General features: G+C 38.0%; 1 protein-coding gene across 1 annotated transcript in view; it reads right to left on the bottom strand.

The window, feature by feature from the left end:
* Window positions 1-467: 467 nt before the first annotated feature.
* The window catches only part of LOC149155517 (uncharacterized), an 87,375-nt gene continuing 66,614 nt past the window's right edge, over window positions 468-21,228 (bottom strand). Inside the window, exon 3 of the mRNA XM_089440551.1 lies at window positions 468-707. Within this exon, the coding sequence (XP_089296677.1) occupies window positions 678-707 (30 nt within the window). The 3' untranslated portion in view covers window positions 468-677. The remainder of the gene's footprint in view (window positions 708-21,228) is intronic.

Genomic DNA, 21,228 nt, shown 5'->3' with positions numbered 1-21,228 from the left:
GATTTCTCAAACACCAACGGAAATGAAACTATTTCAAGATGATTAGTTTTATTACATATTTAATCAAAATAATGTGTAAAATCATATCACATTTAGAATATCAAAGCAAATTTCTTAACCTGTATAAAAATATCAATGGCAACATGATCAATAGTGAATACATGTAATATTGTTCTTTAAATATCAAGCAATAAGCAATCTAAAAAGATAAATTTACTATTTACTTATGAACAAAACAGAGGTGCAATGATAGAAATACCAGATACACTTCACTCAGCTCATAAAAGAAATAGTAGCAGTTTATTTCTTCCCACAAAGATGATTCCAAGAGTACAGTAATGCAACTTCTCAAAATTCTTTGTGAAAATTCCTAAACAATGCTCCAGTTTTTATATTGAGAAAAGGATGAAAGTAAAATAGTGCGAGCTTTCGTAAGCATTTATTCATAAAATTCAGAATGTTTATTTGATACAACAAGTAATCTTAAATAGCAAAAAATCAGTGAATCTATTATGCAGAGCATTGAAGGCATTTAAACAGATCCCTTCAACAATGCTTAAAGGAAAACAATTTTTTGGTAGAAGTTTCTGAAAGTGATTTGTTGTCTTTAACAGCTTCGTTTGTTCCATCAAATTCTCTAGATGTTTGTCTGCATGTTTGAACTGATCTGCCACTTATCAGTACAATTGTCTTCCTCTATCGTGAACCTGAACACGACAAACAATAATTGATAAGATAAACATAAATGAGATGATAAACAAATTTTATTTGAGACAAATCACTTTTGCAGGAAATCAAGAAAACGTAGAGAAAAATATCAACACTGACATCATGGAGAGGAATGTGGAGTGAGGACGTGGAGCTTTACGAATTATCACAATCGGAAATCAGATTTTTGGGGGAGACCATAAAATAGTTGCAATCGGAATAGAATGAGGGGAAAAACTTCAGAACAATCGCAATTGGTTTAGACCAGGAGTATTTCATATAAAATCCAAAAGGGGGCCTTCTAAAATAAAATCGCAATTGCAATCGAAATGAGCAGGAGAGAGAGAAACGATGTTCTTTTATTATTCATGATAGCCACAGAGGTAGGGATTTAAATTAATTTCCATGTAATTCTTATTGGGTTTGGGGTTTATCGCAAATCGCAATCAGCATTGGGAAGATTAAGACTGTGATTCTTGCAATTTCCCGGATGCAGGGATTTATGAGTTGGAGTGAATAATCCCATCGGGTCTGGTCTAATCACTTATCGCAATAGGCAGGAGTCTTTGGAAACTGCGATAGCTCTGGATGCGAGATTTTAATGAAATGGATTTTATAATCCCAATCCGGTTATATCGAAAATCGCAAATCGACAGCGGTGAAGGATTTATTATAAGTTGTGTCCCTATGAAACATGAAATTGCGAGGTCCCGGGGTGACATCTGGGATGTCGCCATAGTCACATCATTATGACATGGCAGATGACATGGAATGGTGATATGGAAAATGACGTGGCAGATGACAAGTGACGTGGAAAGCGACGTGGAGATGATGAGGATATGACGTCATATTGCAATCGACATTGGGATGAGGCATGAATTTTTAGAATTTTGTGATTGTGGTATAGGCCCCAGATGCGATATTAATAGAAATCGCAGTGTATAATCCCAACGGGTCCAGTTATATCACATATCGCAATCAGCGCTGTGTAGCGGGGCAGAACTTTTAGAATCTTTGAAATTGCGATAGCTCCAGACACGAGATATTAATGAAATGGATTTTATAATCCCGTCAGGTCCGGTCTTAATTGCATTTTGCAATCGAGGAAAGGTGGATTATGAACTTAAGCTTCTGTTTTTTTGGAACCTTTGCGATAGTCATGGATGCGAGGTTTTATGATTTGTATTGGATAATCCCCATGGGTCTGGTTTATATCACAATCACAATGGAGTTAGTGAAGGGATCTTGAGCCTTATGAAACTTTGTGATTGAAGGGTCCCGAGGTTTATCACATATCGCAATCGGCGCTTGGAGAAGGCTTGGACTTAAAATTTTTAAACTTTTGTGATGGCCTCAGACATGGGATTTTAATGACGTGAACTTAATTTTCCCGTCGGGTCCATTTTATATCGCAATCGCAATGGAGTTGGTGGAGGGGTCTTTTCTTTATGAAACTTTTCGATTGCGGGGTATGGCGGAGTGTTGGAGTTTGTAAAGACTTCAACCTTCGAGAATCTTAAAAACCCTTTTTTTTTGTTTTTTTGGGATAATCTGTTATGCCCCTATACTACTAGTGTAACCCCTTATTGTTATTAGTATAACCCACTTATTATATTGATGTACCCATGTAGTGCCCATATTGTTACTATTGTGCCCCATAGAAGCCCACTATTGTTATTATTGTGCCCTTACATTATTATTGTTATGTCGGCTCTGATTATGTTATGACCCCTTAGACTCCTATATATAGAAAGAAGGTCTTTTCATTTGTATCATCAAAGAATTGTTCATTCATGTAATGTAAAGGAGGTTTCCCCCTCGAAGAGGCTGAATTCTAAGGCATTGATCTATCTTTTCTATCTTTTCTTGAGCTGGTTTCATAACATTTGGTATCAGAGCTTTGGATTCTAGGGTTTCGCTGCTCCAAACAGGTCATCGTGGCATTTTCGCTATAACTTGTTTTCTGTGATGTTTCAAAAGTCACAAAAAAAACCCATTTGAGAAGAAATCGCGTTGAACCTTAGATCTGAATTTCAGAGCTTTTTGCACGATATTTGCGGAGATATGATCTGAAGAAGTTGGTCTTTTTGCAGACTCCTAAATTACATTCAAAACAGGTGACCTGGGGAAGATCGTCATAACTTTCTCTCTGGGGATCGGATTGAAATTTCGTAAGAAGGTACAGAAATAGGACGGAATGTAGTTTCTTTTGTGCATTTTTCAAATCCAAAGGTTGAAACAGTGACTCGTGGCACGTCGTACAAGTTTGCTCTACTGAACTAGTCTATAATCAGGTCATCTTGGGAGATTGTGCATAACTATTTCTTGGAGAATCCAATTTGGATCAGACTGGTGGCATTGGAAAGCGGACACAGAGGGCTACTACAGGTCAGAATTTCAGAACTTAAAGATCCGAAAGTACAGAGTTACAGTCGTTTCAAGGTAGAGCTCCTAAAATCAAGAAAAAGCAAGATGAGGAAGTTTGATGGCAAGGATCCGGTAAATTGGATACTTCATATGGAGCAATATTTTGATATACATGGTGTACAACTATTACAAAAGGTATGTATTGCATCTTCATATTTAGAACCATATCAATTTTTATGGTACAAAGGGCTTTGTTCTCGTAAACAACTTGTTACGTGGTCAATTTTCAAGGAGGAAATGATAGCACATTATGAGGATACAAAGAGCAACACCTTCTTTAGAGCAACACCACAACAATTGGAAAGAGTAAAAGGGCTTTGTGACATAGTGGAAAGCAAAATTATGGAAACCAAGAAGTGTACCCCTCACAAATATAAATATGGAAGTGTTGTTTCTCCTAGCCTTCCACAACCTACAAGGGTTACACCACAACAATTGGAAGAAAAAAGAGAAAAAGGACTTTGTTACAATTGTGATAGAAAATGCACTAAAGGTCATAAGTGTGCTGAGAAGAAATTATTTTACATAGAATATGAAGAGGAGGAAGAAAAGGATCAAGAAACAACAAAAGAAGAAGATATATGCCAAGACCCCACCCCAGAGAAAGAAGAAATGAATGAGACCATATCTTGTAAAGCATTGGCAAGAATTACCACTCCTCAAATTCTGAAGATAGAAGGACATATCAAGAAAAAAAAGGTGCAAGAAGTGAAATATCACATCGAGAAAGAAGAAATGAATCCAACCATATCTTGTAATTCATTTTTCGAAATTACCACTCCTCAAACTATTAAGATAGAAGGACATATAAAGAAGAAAAATGTTCAAGAAGTGAAAGATCACATCGAGCATCAAGAAATAAATCCGACCATATCTTGTAAAGGATTGGAAGAAACTACCACTCTTCAAACTCTAGAGATAGAAGGACATATCAAGAAGAAAAAGGTTCAAGCAGTGAAAGATCACATCGAGCATCAACAAAACATTCTCCAACTTTTAAAGGATAACGCCACTTCGGTGCAAAATCAAACGAAACAACAGGCACTTAAAAAATGGCGACCTTACCGAATGGGAAGACTCTTCAAGGATGAGGATGTGGAAGCATTGTTTTGTGCTATTTATATTATCCAACCAGATTGGATAAATGAAGCAAGGGATGAATGGAAGAAGGATGAAGAAGTATGGCCACTTATTCAAAAGTTGCAAAAGATCCCAATTCAAACAATATTGCCAGAAATTAAAGAGGAAGGAAAAATCATATTGGAACCTGGAGCAGCCATAGAAACAAGAACCCGACAGCTACGAAATCGATCAATTTTAGAGTATCTCATCAAGTGGAAGAACTTACCCGCTAAATATTCCACATGGGAGGACAAGAATTTTATACAGAAGCATCAAGAACTACTCAAGCGTTGAGGACAACGCTTTTTGAAGGAGAGGGGCATGTTATGCCCCTATACTACTAGTGTAACCCCTTATTGTTATTAGTATAACCCACTTATTATATTGATGTACCCATGTAGTGCCCATATTGTTACTATTGTGCCCCATAGAAGCCCACTATTGTTATTATTGTGCCCTTACATTATTATTGTTATGTCGGTTCTGATTATGTTATGACCCCTTAGACTCCTATATATAGAAAGAAGGTCTTTTCATTTGTATCATCCAAGAATTGTTCATTCATGTAATGTAAAGGAGGTTGCCCCCTCGAAGAGGCTGAATTCTAAGGCGTTGATCTATCTTTTCTATCTTTTCTTGAGCTGGTTTCATAACATAATCAAAGTTTAATAATTGGGTTTTAATTAATAAGTCTAAGTATTAAACTTTAATTATAATTTTTTTTTTTTTAAAGATGAAGGGTCCCTATTTCAATATAATAAATTTCCTAGGAAATTTATAATACATTAAAATGGGGGTTGTTGGACATTACAACAGGACCTCAAAAAAACACTGTTTAGGGTGCCAAAACTGCTTCGGAAATTCAGGACTCAAAAAATAGATAAAAATAGTAAATGCTTAAATAAACAAGGAAACAAATGAAATTGACTAGAGGTCTAGGTAGGATAGGTGGGTGGCCACCAATATCCACCTAGATCATTCCTCCCCCATTAGGAAGCAACAGTCCCCATTGCATGTAGAGCCTCCATGAGGTGAGGAATTTTTTGTTGAACCTAATCCTTAGTGAGCCACTTGCCTTGGTGCAGGAGTTGGCTAGCTTTGACGGCCCGATATAGTTGGATCATCTGTTGGCGAGTGTTCTTGACCTTTGTATCCATAATCTGATCAGTGGTGGCATGTTTCATGCAGTCTAGATTTAACTCTGTTGGTGTGAGTTGTTCTGCAATGTTTGATGTGTCCAGTAATGGTGACAAGTATGGTAGAAAGCGGTCCACATTTAATACTAGGTGTAGACCAAGGAATGAGGGAATGTTGAGCTCAAAAGCATTGTCTCCCACAGCCTTGGTAATGATGTAAGGACCATATCAGAGTGGTCTAAGCTTCCAATGGGCTCCGGTAAGGCGTTCTTTCTGCAAATGCAACCAGATATTGTCACCCACCTGAAACTTGTGTGGCACTGGATGTTGATCATGTCACTGCTTGTACTTGGCATTTGACTTCTCTAGGATGTTGTGAACCTACTAGAAGATGTGGTGGATGTGTTCAATAAATCTGGTTGCTTTATTTGCCTCAAATGATACATGTGTGGATTATGTCTGTGTAGTTGCCTGAGGCATGGCAACATCAATCGAACACAACGGTTGAAATCCTAGACCCACTTGAAAGGGACTGCGACCAGTTGAGATATGGAGAGCTCTATTATAACTATCTTGCACATATGGAAGACTCTCATCCCAGGTTCGAGGATTCTTGGAGTTGTACATGCAGATTATGTTCACTATCATCCTGTTAACAACCTCTGTTTGGCCATCAGTCTGGGGATGGAAGGCAGTCGACTTGGTGAGCTTGGTGTCCAATAGTGTCCAGAGCCTTGACCAGAATGTGTTTAGGAACCTGCTATCCCGATCTGATATAATGGTCTGCAAGATCCTAAAATATACCCATACTCGTTCAAAGAAGAGTTTGGCAGTGTCCTTTGTTGTGATACTCTTCTTGTAGGCTACCAATATAGTCATCTTAGAAAATTTATCCACGACCACAACTACACATTCATTACTATGTTTGGTAGAAGGGAGGCTAGACATATAGTCCATGGAGGTGGATTCCCACGGTTGACTGGGAGTAGGAAAAGGAGTGTATAGGCCTTGCTTCTTACTGGATGGCTTGGCGATGGCGCAGGCAGTGCATGATATGATATATTTCCCAACATCCAGTCGGAGTTTAGGCCAATAGAATTACTTTTGTAGTACAACCACAATTTTCTCCACCCCAAAGTGTCCCGCAATCCGACTATAGTGTGCCTCCCAAATCAGTTTGCCACACTGCCTTGAAGGAACAAAAATGTGGCCCAGGTAGCATAATAACGCGTCCTGGAGGTGGAAATCAAGAACTTATTTCCCATATACTAGAATCTAGTATGTGGAGGCGAAATCTAGATCATTTTTGTATTGTTGCGGCCATCCAAAGGTATCATGACCATAAGAGTTGATAACAGTAGTCAGTGCTGCAACTAGGGGCCGGCTGAGGGAGTCTGCACCATGAATGGTGTTGCCCTTTTTGTATTTAATGTTCAAGTGTAATTGTTGCAGATATGTATACCACTTCTGATGACGATCGTTATGCAACTTCCCCTGTGTCTGTATAAACTGAAGAGGTTAGTGATTGGTGTGGATGACCGTCTCCTTCCCCATAATGTAGTGCTTCCACTGTCGGAAAGCCTGCACAATGGAATACATTTCTTTATCATAGGTGGGGTACTTCTAAATTGTATCAGAAAGTGTCTCACTATGATAGGCCACTAGATGCCCGTGTTGGGTGAGGACTGCACAAATAGCATAGTCTGAGGTGTTTGTCTCGATTTCAAATGGTTGTTGCAAGTCTGGCAGTGTGAGTATCGGTGCAGAGCAAAGACAACGCTTCAACTCAACGAACATCTTCTGTTGGGAATCGAACCAGGAAAATTTTACTTTCACTCCACTCTTAGTAATATGACTCAAAGGGACAGTGATATGGGATAATCCCAACACGAATATCCAATAAAAATTTGCAAGGCCCAAAAAGCTGCGAAGCTATGTTAAAGTGGTCGGGGCTGGCCAATCCTAAATGACTTCAATCTTGGTCGGGTCCACATGCATTCCATGCTCATTTATGATGTACCCCAAGTATTGGACCTGGCTCATGCCAAAGGCACATTTCTCCAAGTTGGCACACAGTTTGTGTTGACGAATGGTTTGAAGGACCTGCCAAATGTGTTGCAAGTGTTCTTCCCAACTCTTGCTAAAGATGAGCATGTCATCCAAATAAACCACCACGAATGAGTTGGTGAAGGGCCACAAGATGTTATCCATTAGCCTCATAAAAGTAGCGAGGTAATTTGTCAACCCGAAGGGCATAACCAACCATTCAAAAAGGCCTTCCTTAGATTTAAAGGCAGTTTCCATGCATCTGTGAGCTCTATTGGAACCTGGTGATAACCAAAATTTAGATTGATCTTGTTGAAATACTTGGCCCCCTTGAGTTGGTCCAGCAGGTCATCAATATATGGGATTGTATATATGTTCCTGACAGTGATTTTGTTTAATGCTTGATAATCAATGCGGAACCTCCAGGTTCCATCCTTCTTCTGTACCAGTACAATCGGGCTCCCACAAGGAGAGGAACTTGGTCGGATGTGCCTTTTTTGCAGTAACTCCTATATTTTCTGCTTGATCTCTTCATTTTCTAAAATGGAGCGATGATATATCGTCCTGTTGGGAAGAGATAATCCGAGAGTCAGATCGATTGAATGCTTCACCTGACAATGCAAGGGTACCCCTGTGGGTGAGGAGAAGATGTCCTTGTATTCTTCCACAACTGCTTCCACCTACGTCTGCTACTTGGAGGAACCCTTCCCGGGGGCCATGCATGTGGCTACGACCTTCCCCTTACTTTGAGAGTGAATCAGAAAGAGTGAAAAGGAATCCTAGTCTAGGAAATGACCTTACTACATTGCTTAGCAGAGATCAAAGAGATGGCGGTATGTGGGACTACCTCTGGTATCCTGTATAACTTAGTACCCAAAGAAATAATAACAAAGCGAGGTCTAGACTCATATATAGCATGTCACTTCCATAAGTATGGTTGTCCTAATAATACATCACAAACTTCAAGAGGAGCAACATCACACAATGCCTCATCCATGAAGGGTTTAATGATGTAGGGAAGGCAACACTGTTGGCTGACGTGCAGATATCATCCTTGGTGAACCCACCCGATGGTGTACAGATGCAGATGTATTGTAGTCGGTAGGCCCAAACACTTCATTACCTCTACTAAAATGAGGTTCTTTTGGCTCCCGCAATCGACAATGAACTATAGCGGAGTACCCTTCACCCACATCTGTGAGTGGAATAGGCACTCCCACTCTTCTGGATCTTCAGGTTCAATCTTCTGGATCTTGGTGGTGGCCATAATGGCACTGTGCTCCATGTCAATGATATGCTTCCCTTTTTCATTCCCCTTGTCAGGTTCTAGCTCAAAGTCGGAACATGCATCGGACTTAGAAGCCTTCATCTCGACCACTAGTGACTGCTTGGCCCGACACTCACTTGTGTTGTGAGTGGAGCTCTTATGGAACTCACACCACTTTCACATGTCCTTCTTTGTCTTCATGGTATTATTATTTTCTTGCGGCTTCGGTAGGTTATCCTGGGTAGCCCCGCCTTGGCTTTTCCCTTTGCTTTGCGGTTTGGGGGCGCCTTTCCTTTTCTTCAAATTCGCAGATCCAAAGTCTTGCTTTTTTTGTTTAAGCTTTTTCTCAATCTTGACAATGTATCAGTATGGCATGCTAAGCGAGGAGATGTCCAGGAACTCCATCTCATCTGAGATGTACTTGTGTAGGTATTCACAGTGCTCGAGTACTAAATGTTTCTCAGAATACTTGATACCCAACTTTGTGCGAAGGGTATGAACAACATTGGTAAACTCTGGCACATCTTGGTCCCTTCCCTGTCACAGTGTGGTCCACTTTATGTATTTATCCTCATACCTCCCAACAGGGTAGTACTACTCCTTGATGGCGTCCCAGAATGAATCCCAAGTGGGTGCGGAAGAAAATAGTGAGGATGTACTTTCATCCTTCTGCTCGCAGTAGGTTTCCCACTAGTCCTTGACATGGGGGGCGGCTTTGAGAAGAGAAAAAGTAATATTTTCCAACTGGAAAAATCATGAATAGAAAAATATCCTTCTAGCAGATTTAACCATTTATCTATGGTGTTCACATCTATCTGACCCTCAAATATGGGAATGTCAAAGTTAGCTTGTATCTTAAAGGGTGTGGCGCTTCCAGAGTAGCTACTGGAAGTAGATGCGTCGCCCCTAGGTAGTTGATGAAGGATCTGGGCAAATTTATCCATCATCATGTTCCTTTGTTGCTCGAGGGCTTCTTCGAGCAAGATTTTGATAAGATCTCCTGCCCCCTCATCTTTCTTTTCTTCCGCCATGGGAGGCCGTCGAGATTTGTGAAGCTGGTCTTGCAAAGGTTTTACCATTTCAAGCCCTAACTCCTTATATCTTAACCTCGTTGAGGACATGAAAAGAAAAAAAAATATGAGCAGATTGCTCTGATACCACTGATCTAAATTTAAACAGGAACACAACAAATTACAGATATAACCATAAATACAAAGATGCAGTAGAAATAACACTTCATCTCATTAATATCAAATACTGAAATCTGTCATATTATCTTTGTTTGGTGCATGTGATACCTTGTTAGAAAGGTATCTTTGAGTACTAAAGGTTTTTCCACAAGTCCCTGCCTACATCTATGGGCCTGTTGCAGACCTCAAAAAAATGTCGTTTAGGGGTTCAAAACTGCTCCGAAAGTTTGGGACCCGAAAAAGTGCTAAAAATAGTAAATGTTGAAATAAACAAGGAAACAAATGAAACTGACTGGAGGTTGAGGTGGGATAGGTGGATGGCCACCAATATCCACTTGGATCACTCACTTGTGGACTTGGAACCCAATGTTAGGGTTTTTCACCCGTCGTGATTTGGGCCAAAACCATGAGCACATTTGAACATGTGATGGATGAGGATGATAGCTCTCGTCGATATGAATCTAAAACAACTAAAATCATCTAATTCTGAGTTTTAGAAATGGAGATACAAAATTTTTGAAGTTATGGAGTGGGTTTTCCCCAAATATGTTAAGGTCGACTTGATTTTACTAAGCCTCTTGACAGCTAGACAAGCCCCATCATGGACATTTTGAGGAGCCCTTGTAAATGTATAAATACAAGGTGAATTGGAGTCATTTTACTCATCCATTTGTGCAACACATCACAAGATAGAAGCTCATTGGAGGAGGACGCATCCCTGTTTTGGCCACAACAAGAGAAGGGAAACCTGTGTTGAGGAAAAAGGTTGGTTTGAGGCCTATTTCAGGAGGCCAAGTTGTTGATCAGAGGACTGAGGAGTTGGTATTGAGGGTCAAGGCAAGGGATGACTATTTTGAGGGAAAGTTGAGGTGGGCAGACCCTAAATAATGTTGTCACAGCTTGGTGAAGCCCAGTTGTAGCATGCCACAGGAGTTTTGAGGTAGGCCGAGGGTTGGTTGAGGGCTGGGACAGCTCAGACTTGGAGCAGCCCTCCTTATCCCCTTAATGAAGGGCATCTGTATAACCTTGTATCAAATATAGATTGGATCAGCCCGTGTACATGTAGCAAAAGTGACTTGCAGCAATGTTAGGTGGCAGCCCTCCTGGAGCCTCTCTATGTTGTCCTTTGAAGGACTAATGGGCAGCTAGAGAGCAATACGGAAGCGAAGGACTGGCAGGACAAGATACGACATAGAAGTTGTAGTGAAGATTATCATTGTATCTTGTATACCATAGAATGTTGTATTATTCATATGGGTTTAATATAACAAAGATTAGGTTGTACATTATTGTACAATATTTTGTTAGAAATTGTCTATACTTGTGCATATGTGATTTATTGCTTTATATTTTCAATTGTGCAAAGTATTTCTTGTTGAGATTCTTGGTTTGGTAGCATCAGATTTTTAAGATTCTAACCTAGACCCAAGATCGTGGAAATTCAGTAGGATCAACAGGGAAATATGCTTCCCTAGGAGACTTATGAAACTTTGTTGGTAGAAGCCAAAAGCAAGATTGGCACCTCTCATGAAAAAATAGCAGTTCTGAAAGGGGCAACAATTGTAAATTATCTTCACAAGGATTTTCAGTTGTTATGGTTAATTATAACTCTTTTTACTGAGAAGCCAACTTATAGTCGAATCACTAATTTCATAATGGCTCACACAAGGTTTGTAAAAAGTCAGAGCTCAGATGTGATAGTATGGAAGAAATGTAGAGAGTGGATGTCTCCTAAAACAACAACAACAGAAGTTGGACCTTCTACTGCACCAGAATCACAAATCACTCAATGAAGAAAAGCCACATGTTATTTCATCATAATTTTCCAAAAATGTATTTGTAATAATGATATAATTTTGTTTTTAATTTATCATAGATAAAGTCCTTCGAGGGACCGAATAGATTAAAGCAGTTCAAGTAGTTAGTAGTTTTGACAGTTGACAATTTCATAACTGTCATCATTGTAATCATCATACAAAAGGAAATTTTGGAGAACCAAGAAGGGTTCCGAGTTTTTGACTTCAGAAGGAAGAAGACTTTTCTGTGTAATATTTCTCATCTTTTTGGAGATTTGAATAAAGTTTTTTCAAAGTGATTCCACACAGATTTTGAATGTAACATGTGTTCTCTTATCTTTGTATAATCATTTAATGTTTTTCTTCTATGGGAAAGAGTAATGAAGGAGTTGGTCTTTAATAATACAGTTTCACTGAATTCACAGTACCTGTAAGTTAAAGTTAAATAACCCTAATATGCGCTCCTCTTTTTTGTATTTTCATTCATTTGTCTACCATAATTCTGCTAAAGTTTAAAGCAAGAGATTCTTCTATAAGTAGCATGTTGTTTAAAACTTTCAAACATCTTTTTCACCCCTTTACTACAACTTAAATCACATTCATTATCAGAGAGGCCACTTTGAAAGGTGTTTCATTCCAAGAAGATTTCATAATCATTACCTGTAAAAAGAATACTTTTGAAGTTTCATAATGGGACAACAAATCAATTTTTTAATCATTTTGAATAAATGTCTTGGGCACTGACCTCTACTCAGCTAGGGGTTGTCTCCTAAGGTACAACACCCACCATCATATGTCCTTCTTGGACTATATATTATATTCCTAAGGTGATTTAACTCATAGCCTAGTTGTTTTTTCTCAATAACATTATGTTTAACTCTTACTTGGTCAAATTTATATCTGTTGGGGATATTTTTTTTCCCTCCTAGAGGTTATGAATTGCTTTTCACAAGCCACATGGTGAATTGTTTGTAGAGGTGGGGCCATATCTAGTTGTATGGTGGTTATATTTGTCGTACACAGCCCATTCATGCTTTCCTTCTCTTCATGGGCTATCAAATTGGTTTTTGATTGATTTTCCCTTTCAATGGACAACTTGCATTTCCTAGGTTGACTCACATTGCAAGATTGGTTGATTTCCTTTTTTATATTTGATTCATTATGTAGTCATTACCTAGTCAATCCTCCCTAGTTTATTTCATCTCACTTTGTTGAATGGACATTGAACTAGTCAACTCAACCCTCTCTAGTCAACTTGTCTATTGGTTGGTTGAGTTCATTCCTCACCTTTCTTTTCTCTTATGCGGCAAGCTAGCCACAAATCTATTACTTTAATTTTTGCATGTGTGTATGCACACACACAAAAGAGATTCTCATACATTATATATTAATACTAATATGCACAAGAGATTCTCATACACTAGATACTATTACTAATTCATCTCATTGAGGGAGAAATGCAGAGTATGAGGCTCCTTACATTGGGGCTCTAAGACTGAAATTTTACTGATTTGATATAAAAGTAAACCAAGTCAGGCATTTCCTTGCATATGTACCTTTACTGTCTAAATGGTATATTTACTTATATTTTAACACATATTGCAAGCATATTCCTTTTTTCTTCAACATCATATACAAATAAGAATTTACATAAATAAACTTCAAAATTAGCAAGAAGTGTACATCAGAGTTCGTAAAATCTATCCTTAACTAGAAAATGAAGTTGGCTTCCTTCCTCAACTGCCCAACTAAATTTACCACCCACTCAATTAACAACATCCTATCCTAGATACCTAGCCCTAGGAAACTTCCCCAAAAATGTATAAAATTTATAATCCTAATAAAAAAAAGATTCAAAAATAAATAAATATATATATAGATAAATATAGATATATGCGCGTAATATACATAAATATTTAAAAATCTAATTTGAAAACATTTGAAATGTCATTATTATTTTTAATGTGTTAATCCATAAAACAGAAAGTAATTTTAATCTTATTCCAAGTTATTAAATCATATATATATATAAAGCTCAAAAAATTGTAATATTATCCTTACCATAATTATTAAAATAAAACATTTATTATAGTAAAGAACACAAAGCAATATACATCCAAGTGAAGAGCACAATGATATCTTTTCTTACTCCATAAAATCTTATGCCTACCATCATTAACTAAATTGAGACCCTATTCTATATGATATATGACCAAGAAAAGCATACTCGTGAATTTGTTAGCAACTAAGTTCTTTAGAGTGAACTACTTAAAAATCAATTCCCCTAAATATTTTACTTAAAACTATGGAAAAGAGATGCCTAATGGCTTGAGCGGGTCAACCACTGAAAAAATTCAATTCCCTTCCAATAGGGAAAAGAGATGCCTAATGGCTGGAGATCCAAGGTTTCAAACTTTTCATTAATGCAATATAACTGAATAGTTTAGTTTAAAAAACTAGGTTCAAAGGTGCAATTAAGTAAGAATGGGTTAGGATTATATGCATAGAAATGTTTGTTAGAGAATGTACATAAATGTGGGATATGCGATGGTTTTATCTACACAAGAAATGCACATGGTTAATATTTCATTTTTGTTGAGTTAATTAAAAGCGGGAGGGTAAATTTTGGAAAATATATAAATTAAATAAAAAAATTCAAATCTACGACTATCATGTGCCTTAATCACATAAATAAGGGAAAGGATTTTAATTGGGTGAACATTTTATGATAAAATTAATAAAAAGTTGTGAATATTTAATAATAAATTTTTTAAATGTATTTTTAATTAAATTAGTTTGAAATTATTAGGGTAGTAAGAGTTGGGAGTCATATTTGTTTTTTAAGGAAATATATAATTATCTTATATTTGAGGTATGGGATTAATTTCAAATAATCAAGTACAAGTATATGTATTGTTTTTGGGGATTAAGGTAGTAAAAAATCACAATATTATATTTATGATAGTTGTTGGAGACTCTAAGCTTCTTATTTATCATATAGTGGTTGATTCACTTCCTCATGATAATAGGTTGAAGTGCCTCTTGAAAAAGATCAAAGATATTTTACCCATGATTCTCTCTATCAAAGTATATCACGTTCTGAGAGTAAACAACAAAGCAGTTGTCGAAATGGCAAACAAAACGGTAAATTTTAGTATTAATGAACTGAGGGTCAATGCCCAAGCATCATCGTGCCCTCTCCTTTGAACTTACTTTCATGGATTTAAACAAGAAAAGGCCCCTTATATTTACGGCCCAAATGTTATGTATATTCAATCAAAACATGGCAATTGTCTAGGGTTGGTTACCTACAAAGTTTTAATACAAACCTTCCTAGGTATTATTTCACTTCATCCCATGACCCAAAATGCAATTGGGTACAAACTATGGCACTGAGAAGATAGTAATGGAGGCATGTTTGATAGAAGAGATGAGGCCTTATCATGTTGTTTCCATATTTAGGACCCATTCAATGCATGTTATTCGACAAATTTGGAAGCAGGGTCATGTTCGATGGAAGGACAAAAGTCATTCTCTTCTCCTATACTTTCAATTATACTCATGCATGCTCACATTGGGAAAAAATTGGTAGGATGAGGATATCAAGAGCTTTCTAATATGGGGAAATTTGCATAAGGTGAATTTGAAGATGAGGGAAAAGGCTGTGAAATTCAAGCTTTGTTTGACAGAGCCTTCTCATGTTTCAAGTACAAAAAATAAAGTGGAGCATGAGATTGTGAGAAAGGATTATGAGGTGTTCTCATGTGTAGTGCCTTATGTGGCCCTGAGCACATGTTTTCCCTACAACATGGAGATGTTGCATTGCGTCATTTTCAATAATGGTATATGCTAGTGTAGGTTTATAAGTCACTCTACATGATAAATTTGGGCATATTCAGGAGATGTTATATCCATTCCAATTTCATTTTTACTACAATAAACAACAATTGGAAAACATTCCATTGGCATAAATGATATGGAAATTGTGCTAAAAGGAAACCCGGACTTAGTGAGGAATTCCTTCAAATTATGAACTTGTAGCTAACAGGGGGATCGTGATATTTGAATTTCATTAGTCATGAGGTATCTATTAGACATAGTGAAGATAACATAACTCTTGGTGCTAAGTCCTAATCCATACCTCTTTGCAGTGTTATTTTTTATTATTTTTTTTGTTTTTTATGTATGTGCTTAGCATGTCTATTATGTATTCAAATTTTGTTCAAGATTTAGTCAACCTTTTAATTGATGTCTTGAAAACGGGGTTTGAATCTCCTTATTTGGCAATGGAATCATAGCTTTTTTGGTTGGGACTTTGAATTTTTCTCTATATTGTGATCCATCCAATCTGCATAGCTATCTCTATATTTCAAAAGATAGGTGTAACTCTACCTACAACCCCCTTAGACATTTCCCAAGCCTAGTGGGAGGTGTTACTTTCAATTAACCCATATAGGCTCTAGTGCCTCCTTCCTTCTCCTATTGTGTCATATTTGTAAATCCTTCAATCCTATCCCAAGTTGTTCTTAAGGGGGGATGTTAGGATATTCCGACACATAGGATATAGTTAAGTTCAACTTGGTCTAGTGTAGAGTTAGGTATAGAGTTAGGTAAAGTGTGTTTCTTTACCGTTGTACATTTTGTAACTTACAATCCGACGGTCATGATATGTAGTGATCCGACGGTTCATTCTCTCCTCGGTATTACCGACACTTGATCCGTGGCTTGACACCCGATTGGTCCATGAATTCTATTTAAAGCGCATGGAGGGTCATTTGTAGGGTAATCCATGCATGAGAGAAGCTTATGTAAATTTTCATTCTTTGATTAATAAATTGCCTGAAGTGGCCGCGTTGGCTCAGGCCGTGGACTGTTTCCCTCTTTGAGGGTTTTAACCACGTCAAAAATACTGGTGTATTGATTTGTGATCTGGTTGTGAGCGGTGTCCTTTTGGTGTTCTTTCTGAGGAACTTACCCTGTAAATTCCTACATGGTATCAGAGCTATTTGAGGGCCGCGTCCGTTGGTGATCCAAATCTGAAGCCGGTAGAACTGCATCCGACTGTCGTTTCCTAGATCTGTTGTTTATGACTGCTTTCGGGCCAAGAGGACTACTCTGTTGTGTTCGGAGCATCTGTTCCAGTGAGGAACCCCTTTTGTTTCACGCGAAAAGGGTTCCGGTAGCCCTAGCTGCGTCATTTTTAAGATCTAGAGGTATACTGTGTTTATTTGCAGTTTACTGTTATTTTCTCTCTGCTTATTTCAGTTTCAGTTTATTTAGCTTTTTTTTAACCGGATCTATACCTTTCATTTCTGCGTATGCTCTTTACCCTGCGACTCTATGCGATCTGGGCAAATCAGAAACATAAAGGAAGGATTTTTCTCATGCGTATGCTCTTTTCCCTGCACCTTAGTGTGATCTCGGAAAATCAGAAACATTGAGAAAAATATTTAATTTTCGGCTAAAGCTAACTTTGAGCCGCAAGGTTCAATTTTTGAAAATATTTAGTTTTTTGGGTAAAGCTAACTTCGAGCCACAAGGTTCGTTTTCTTTGCATGTCCGTGTTGGGTTTTGTGTTTTTTGTTTTGTAGGGAAAAAGAGTTTTCTCAAAGCAAGCACGCAACCCAAGGTCCTCTCTCTCTCTCTCTCTCTCTCTCTCTCTCTCCATATTTTAAGAGAGTAGAGGTCTTGGGTTCAAGTCTCCATTTTGTGGGGGCAGACTTTTTCATTTCCGGACATTCCCGCACTTCGTCGGCAACTTCAACAACGTTTTTTCAAAAAGCCATAACTTCTTCATCCGGAAGCCTTTTTCAGAGCCGTTTTTTTTAAACAAGCCTAATTTTTCGAGATCTATCCATTGGAACACTTACTTTCAGCATCTTCAGCTTCAGTTTCTGTTGAAATGGAAAGTCAATACCAAGTTACCCTTGACAGTACCAACTACTTCCAATGGTTGTCCTACATGGAGGATTTACTTAGAAGTAAAGGTCTCGACCGAATAGCCACAGACCAAGAAAAGAAACCGAAAGATGAAGACAAGGCTGCTAAATGGGAAAATAGACAAGATCAAGCACGTGGTTTGATAGGGATGTCTATTTCTCCAGATCTTAGATTCCATATTGCAGAACTTGAAACTCCTCATGAAGCAATGGAACAAATCAATAAAGTTTTTGGGATTAAAAATGAAATTAGAGCCCATCAACTTGAAAATGAGTTGCTTACATTGGACCCTAATAATTTTTCTTGCATTGAAGATTTATTGTCTAAGTTCAAGACCCTTAGATATCTTTTGGAAGGTGTTAAGGTTAAGAAAGAAGATAGTAACCTTATTTATTCCATCCTTACTAAGTTGGGACCAGCCTACTCTGTATTTGTTTCCACCTTCCATTCTACAAGAGAAGCCTTCATTTCTCAAGGAAAAGACTACAAGCCCCCTTCCTTTGACTCTTTTTGTGATTCTTTAATAAGAGAACAAGAAAAACTCTTACACCTTGGTCTTGTTAATCTTGGAAACTCTTCCAAGAAAGCGTTAGCCGCCCAACAGCAACCAAATTCAAAGAATCCTAAAAAGTCATATCCTAAAAAGAATGGTCCTAAACCAAACAAGGGTCCTAAGCAATTTCAGCCCCAAAATGAAAAATCATTTCAACAAAATGATAAGACAAATAAAAACAAAGGGAAGAAGACTGATAGACATTGCAATTTTTGTAATCGAGATGGGCACTTAGAATCGAAATGCTTTAAGAAGATGGAAGCCTTGGAAGCAGCAATGAAGAAGCATAACATCCATTTGGGGCAATCTTCAACTTCAACTTCATCTTCTGGAATGGCACTTTCTACATGTGGTTGTCAAGCATCTCGGTCTGGCTATGCATTAAATGTATCTTCTTCTTCTCATTCTCATGAGTGGCTCATTGATTCGGAGCTTCTTATCACATGGCCAAAAACAAAGCCATGTTTTCTTCTTTAAATGATTGTAACACCAAAAATATATATGTTAGTGATGATAGATCTCTTAATGTTGTAGGGACTGGAACTGTTCATCTAGACAATGGTCAGTTTAATGATGTATTATGTGTTCCAACCTTATCCTGCAGCCTTCTATCTGTATATCAGATAACTCATTCAGGTGAAGGTAAAATCGTTGAATTTTCACCTCATGATGTTGTAATCAAGGACTTAAAAGATGCTAAACAGATTTTGGCTACTGGCATTGCTGATGATTCTACAAGGTTGTATAAGTTTCACAACTTTGGGTCATCAAATCTTCTCTCAGTATTTGTTGCTCATAACGATGAAGTGAGCAAACTTTGGCATGAGCGATTTGGTCACTTAAACTATCGCTCCCTTCAGCATATATGTAAAGAAAATATGGTGACAGGTCTTCCTATGGTATCTTGCAGAGATGGTGTTTGTTCCGGATGTGTATTCGGAAAACATCATCGGGACAGTTTTGAAAAACGTGCCTCTTGGCACGCCTCAGCCCCTTTACAGCTTGTGCATAGTGATTTATGTGGTCCACTTCCAATTGTGTCATTCTCTGGTTGCAAGTATTTCTTAGCTTTCATTGATGATTTCTCGAGACGCACTTGGGTATACTTCTTAAAACTCAAGAGTGAAGTATTTAACACATTTTTGGCCTTCAAGGCCTTTGTTGAAAAACAATTTGGACATCAAATTCTTAAGTTAAGATCTAATAATGGCGGAGAATATGTTAAAAACACATTCATCAACTATTGCACTGATAATGGAATTCAAATGCAACATACTGTTCCATATACTCCACAACAAAATGGTGTAGCTGAAAGGAAGAATCACACCTTAAAGGAAATGGCTAATTGTATGCTACAATCTAAAGGACTTGGTCTTAGTTTTTGGGCAGAAGCAATTAACTGTGCAAATTACATAATAAATCGCACTCCTACTAAGGCTTTAAAGAATATCACTCCAGAAGAAGCATGGAGCTCAATCAAACCAGATGTAAGTCACTTTCGTGTTTTTGGAAGTGAAGCGTGGGCCCATATTCCAGATGAAAAGCATAAAGCTTTATAACCTAAGAGTGAAAAATGTAATTTTGTTGGATATTCTGAAGATGTCAAAGGCTATAGACTTATTCCATTTAAGTCCAAAAATTTTATCATTAGAAGAGATGTAAAATTTGATGAAAATATATCGGCCTGCGAGCCTAGTCCGGCGGATGTGCCACCTCTCCCTATCTCTTCTATCTTTGAAAACATTTCTTCTTCAGATGATGAAAGTGAGGATGACAATCCTCCCCCACCATCTCAGGATCCTCCTTCAGCTCCTGAGCTTCCAAAATGGGTTCGTGCTACTCGAGATGCAGCAGGTGATCTTGTCGGTGATCCTACAGATCAGCGACGCACACGTTCTCAGTTCGAGAGAGCCTCTTCTTTACTGGCTCAAGCTCCAATAAATTATGATCTTGACACCTTTTCAGAAGCTTCATGCCATCCAGATTGGGAAGCAGCTATGAATGAAGAATATCATTCATTATTGGCAAATGATACATGGGATCTTGTTCCTTTACCAAAGGGACGAAAACTTGTTAGATGCAAATGGGTTTACAGAACCAAGTATGGACTAGATGGGAAAGTTGATAAACATAAAGCTCGTCTTGTTGCTAAGGGCTTTTCACAGGTTGAAGGCATTGACTACACTGAAACCTTCTCCCCTGTTGCCAAAATGAACTCTATCCGCCTTGTTCTTTCCCTTGCTGCCTCTTTCAAATGGGAATTCCATCAGATGGATGTTAAATCTACCTTCTTGCATGGGGACTTGCATGAAGAAATCTATATGGAACAACCCATTGGCTTCATACAAACAGACTCCAGCCTTGTTTGTCGACTTAAGAAATCCCTTTATGGTCTCAAGCAAGCTCCTCGGGCTTGGTATGCCAAAATGGATAGCTTTCTTTTAGAATCTAGCTTTTCTAGGTGTCATTCTGACAATACTGTCTACACCAAGAAAGTGGGCAACTCTCTTATCATCCTTGTTCTTTATGTTGATGATCTTATCCTTACTGGTAGTGATCCCAACCTTATAAACCATGTGAAGTCTAGCCTCAAAAGGAAATTTGAAATCACAGACTTAGGACACTTACACTATTTTCTCGGTCTTCAAGTCTTGCAATCCAAGGAGGGTATTTCCCTTTCCCAGTCCAAGTATGCTTGTGATATTCTACTTCATTTTCACATGGAAGACTGTAAGCCAGCCCCTTCTCCCTTTCAGTCTGGAGTCAAACTCTCAGTCACTTGTACTTCTCCTGAAGTTGATGCTACCTTATACCATCAACTTGTAGGAAAACTTTTGTATCTAACCCATACTCGTCCTGACCTTTCCTTTGTTGTTGGCCTTGTTGCTCGGTTCATGCAAAACCCCCGTGAAAGTCATTGGAAAGCAACTAAAAGAATACTTCATTATGTTCGAGGTACAGTTCAGTTTGGGATTCATTACAATGCCAAAGCATCTCCTCTATTGGTTGGTTTCACTGATTCCGATTGGGCTGGTGACCCTGA

This window comes from Pinus tabuliformis, chromosome 9, assembly GCF_031772625.1.
Source record: "Pinus tabuliformis cultivar Carrire ecotype Pingquan chromosome 9, CPIR1, whole genome shotgun sequence".
Classification (NCBI taxonomy): domain Eukaryota; kingdom Viridiplantae; phylum Streptophyta; class Pinopsida; order Pinales; family Pinaceae; genus Pinus; species Pinus tabuliformis.
This window is presented reverse-complemented; position numbering and strand designations above follow the sequence as displayed.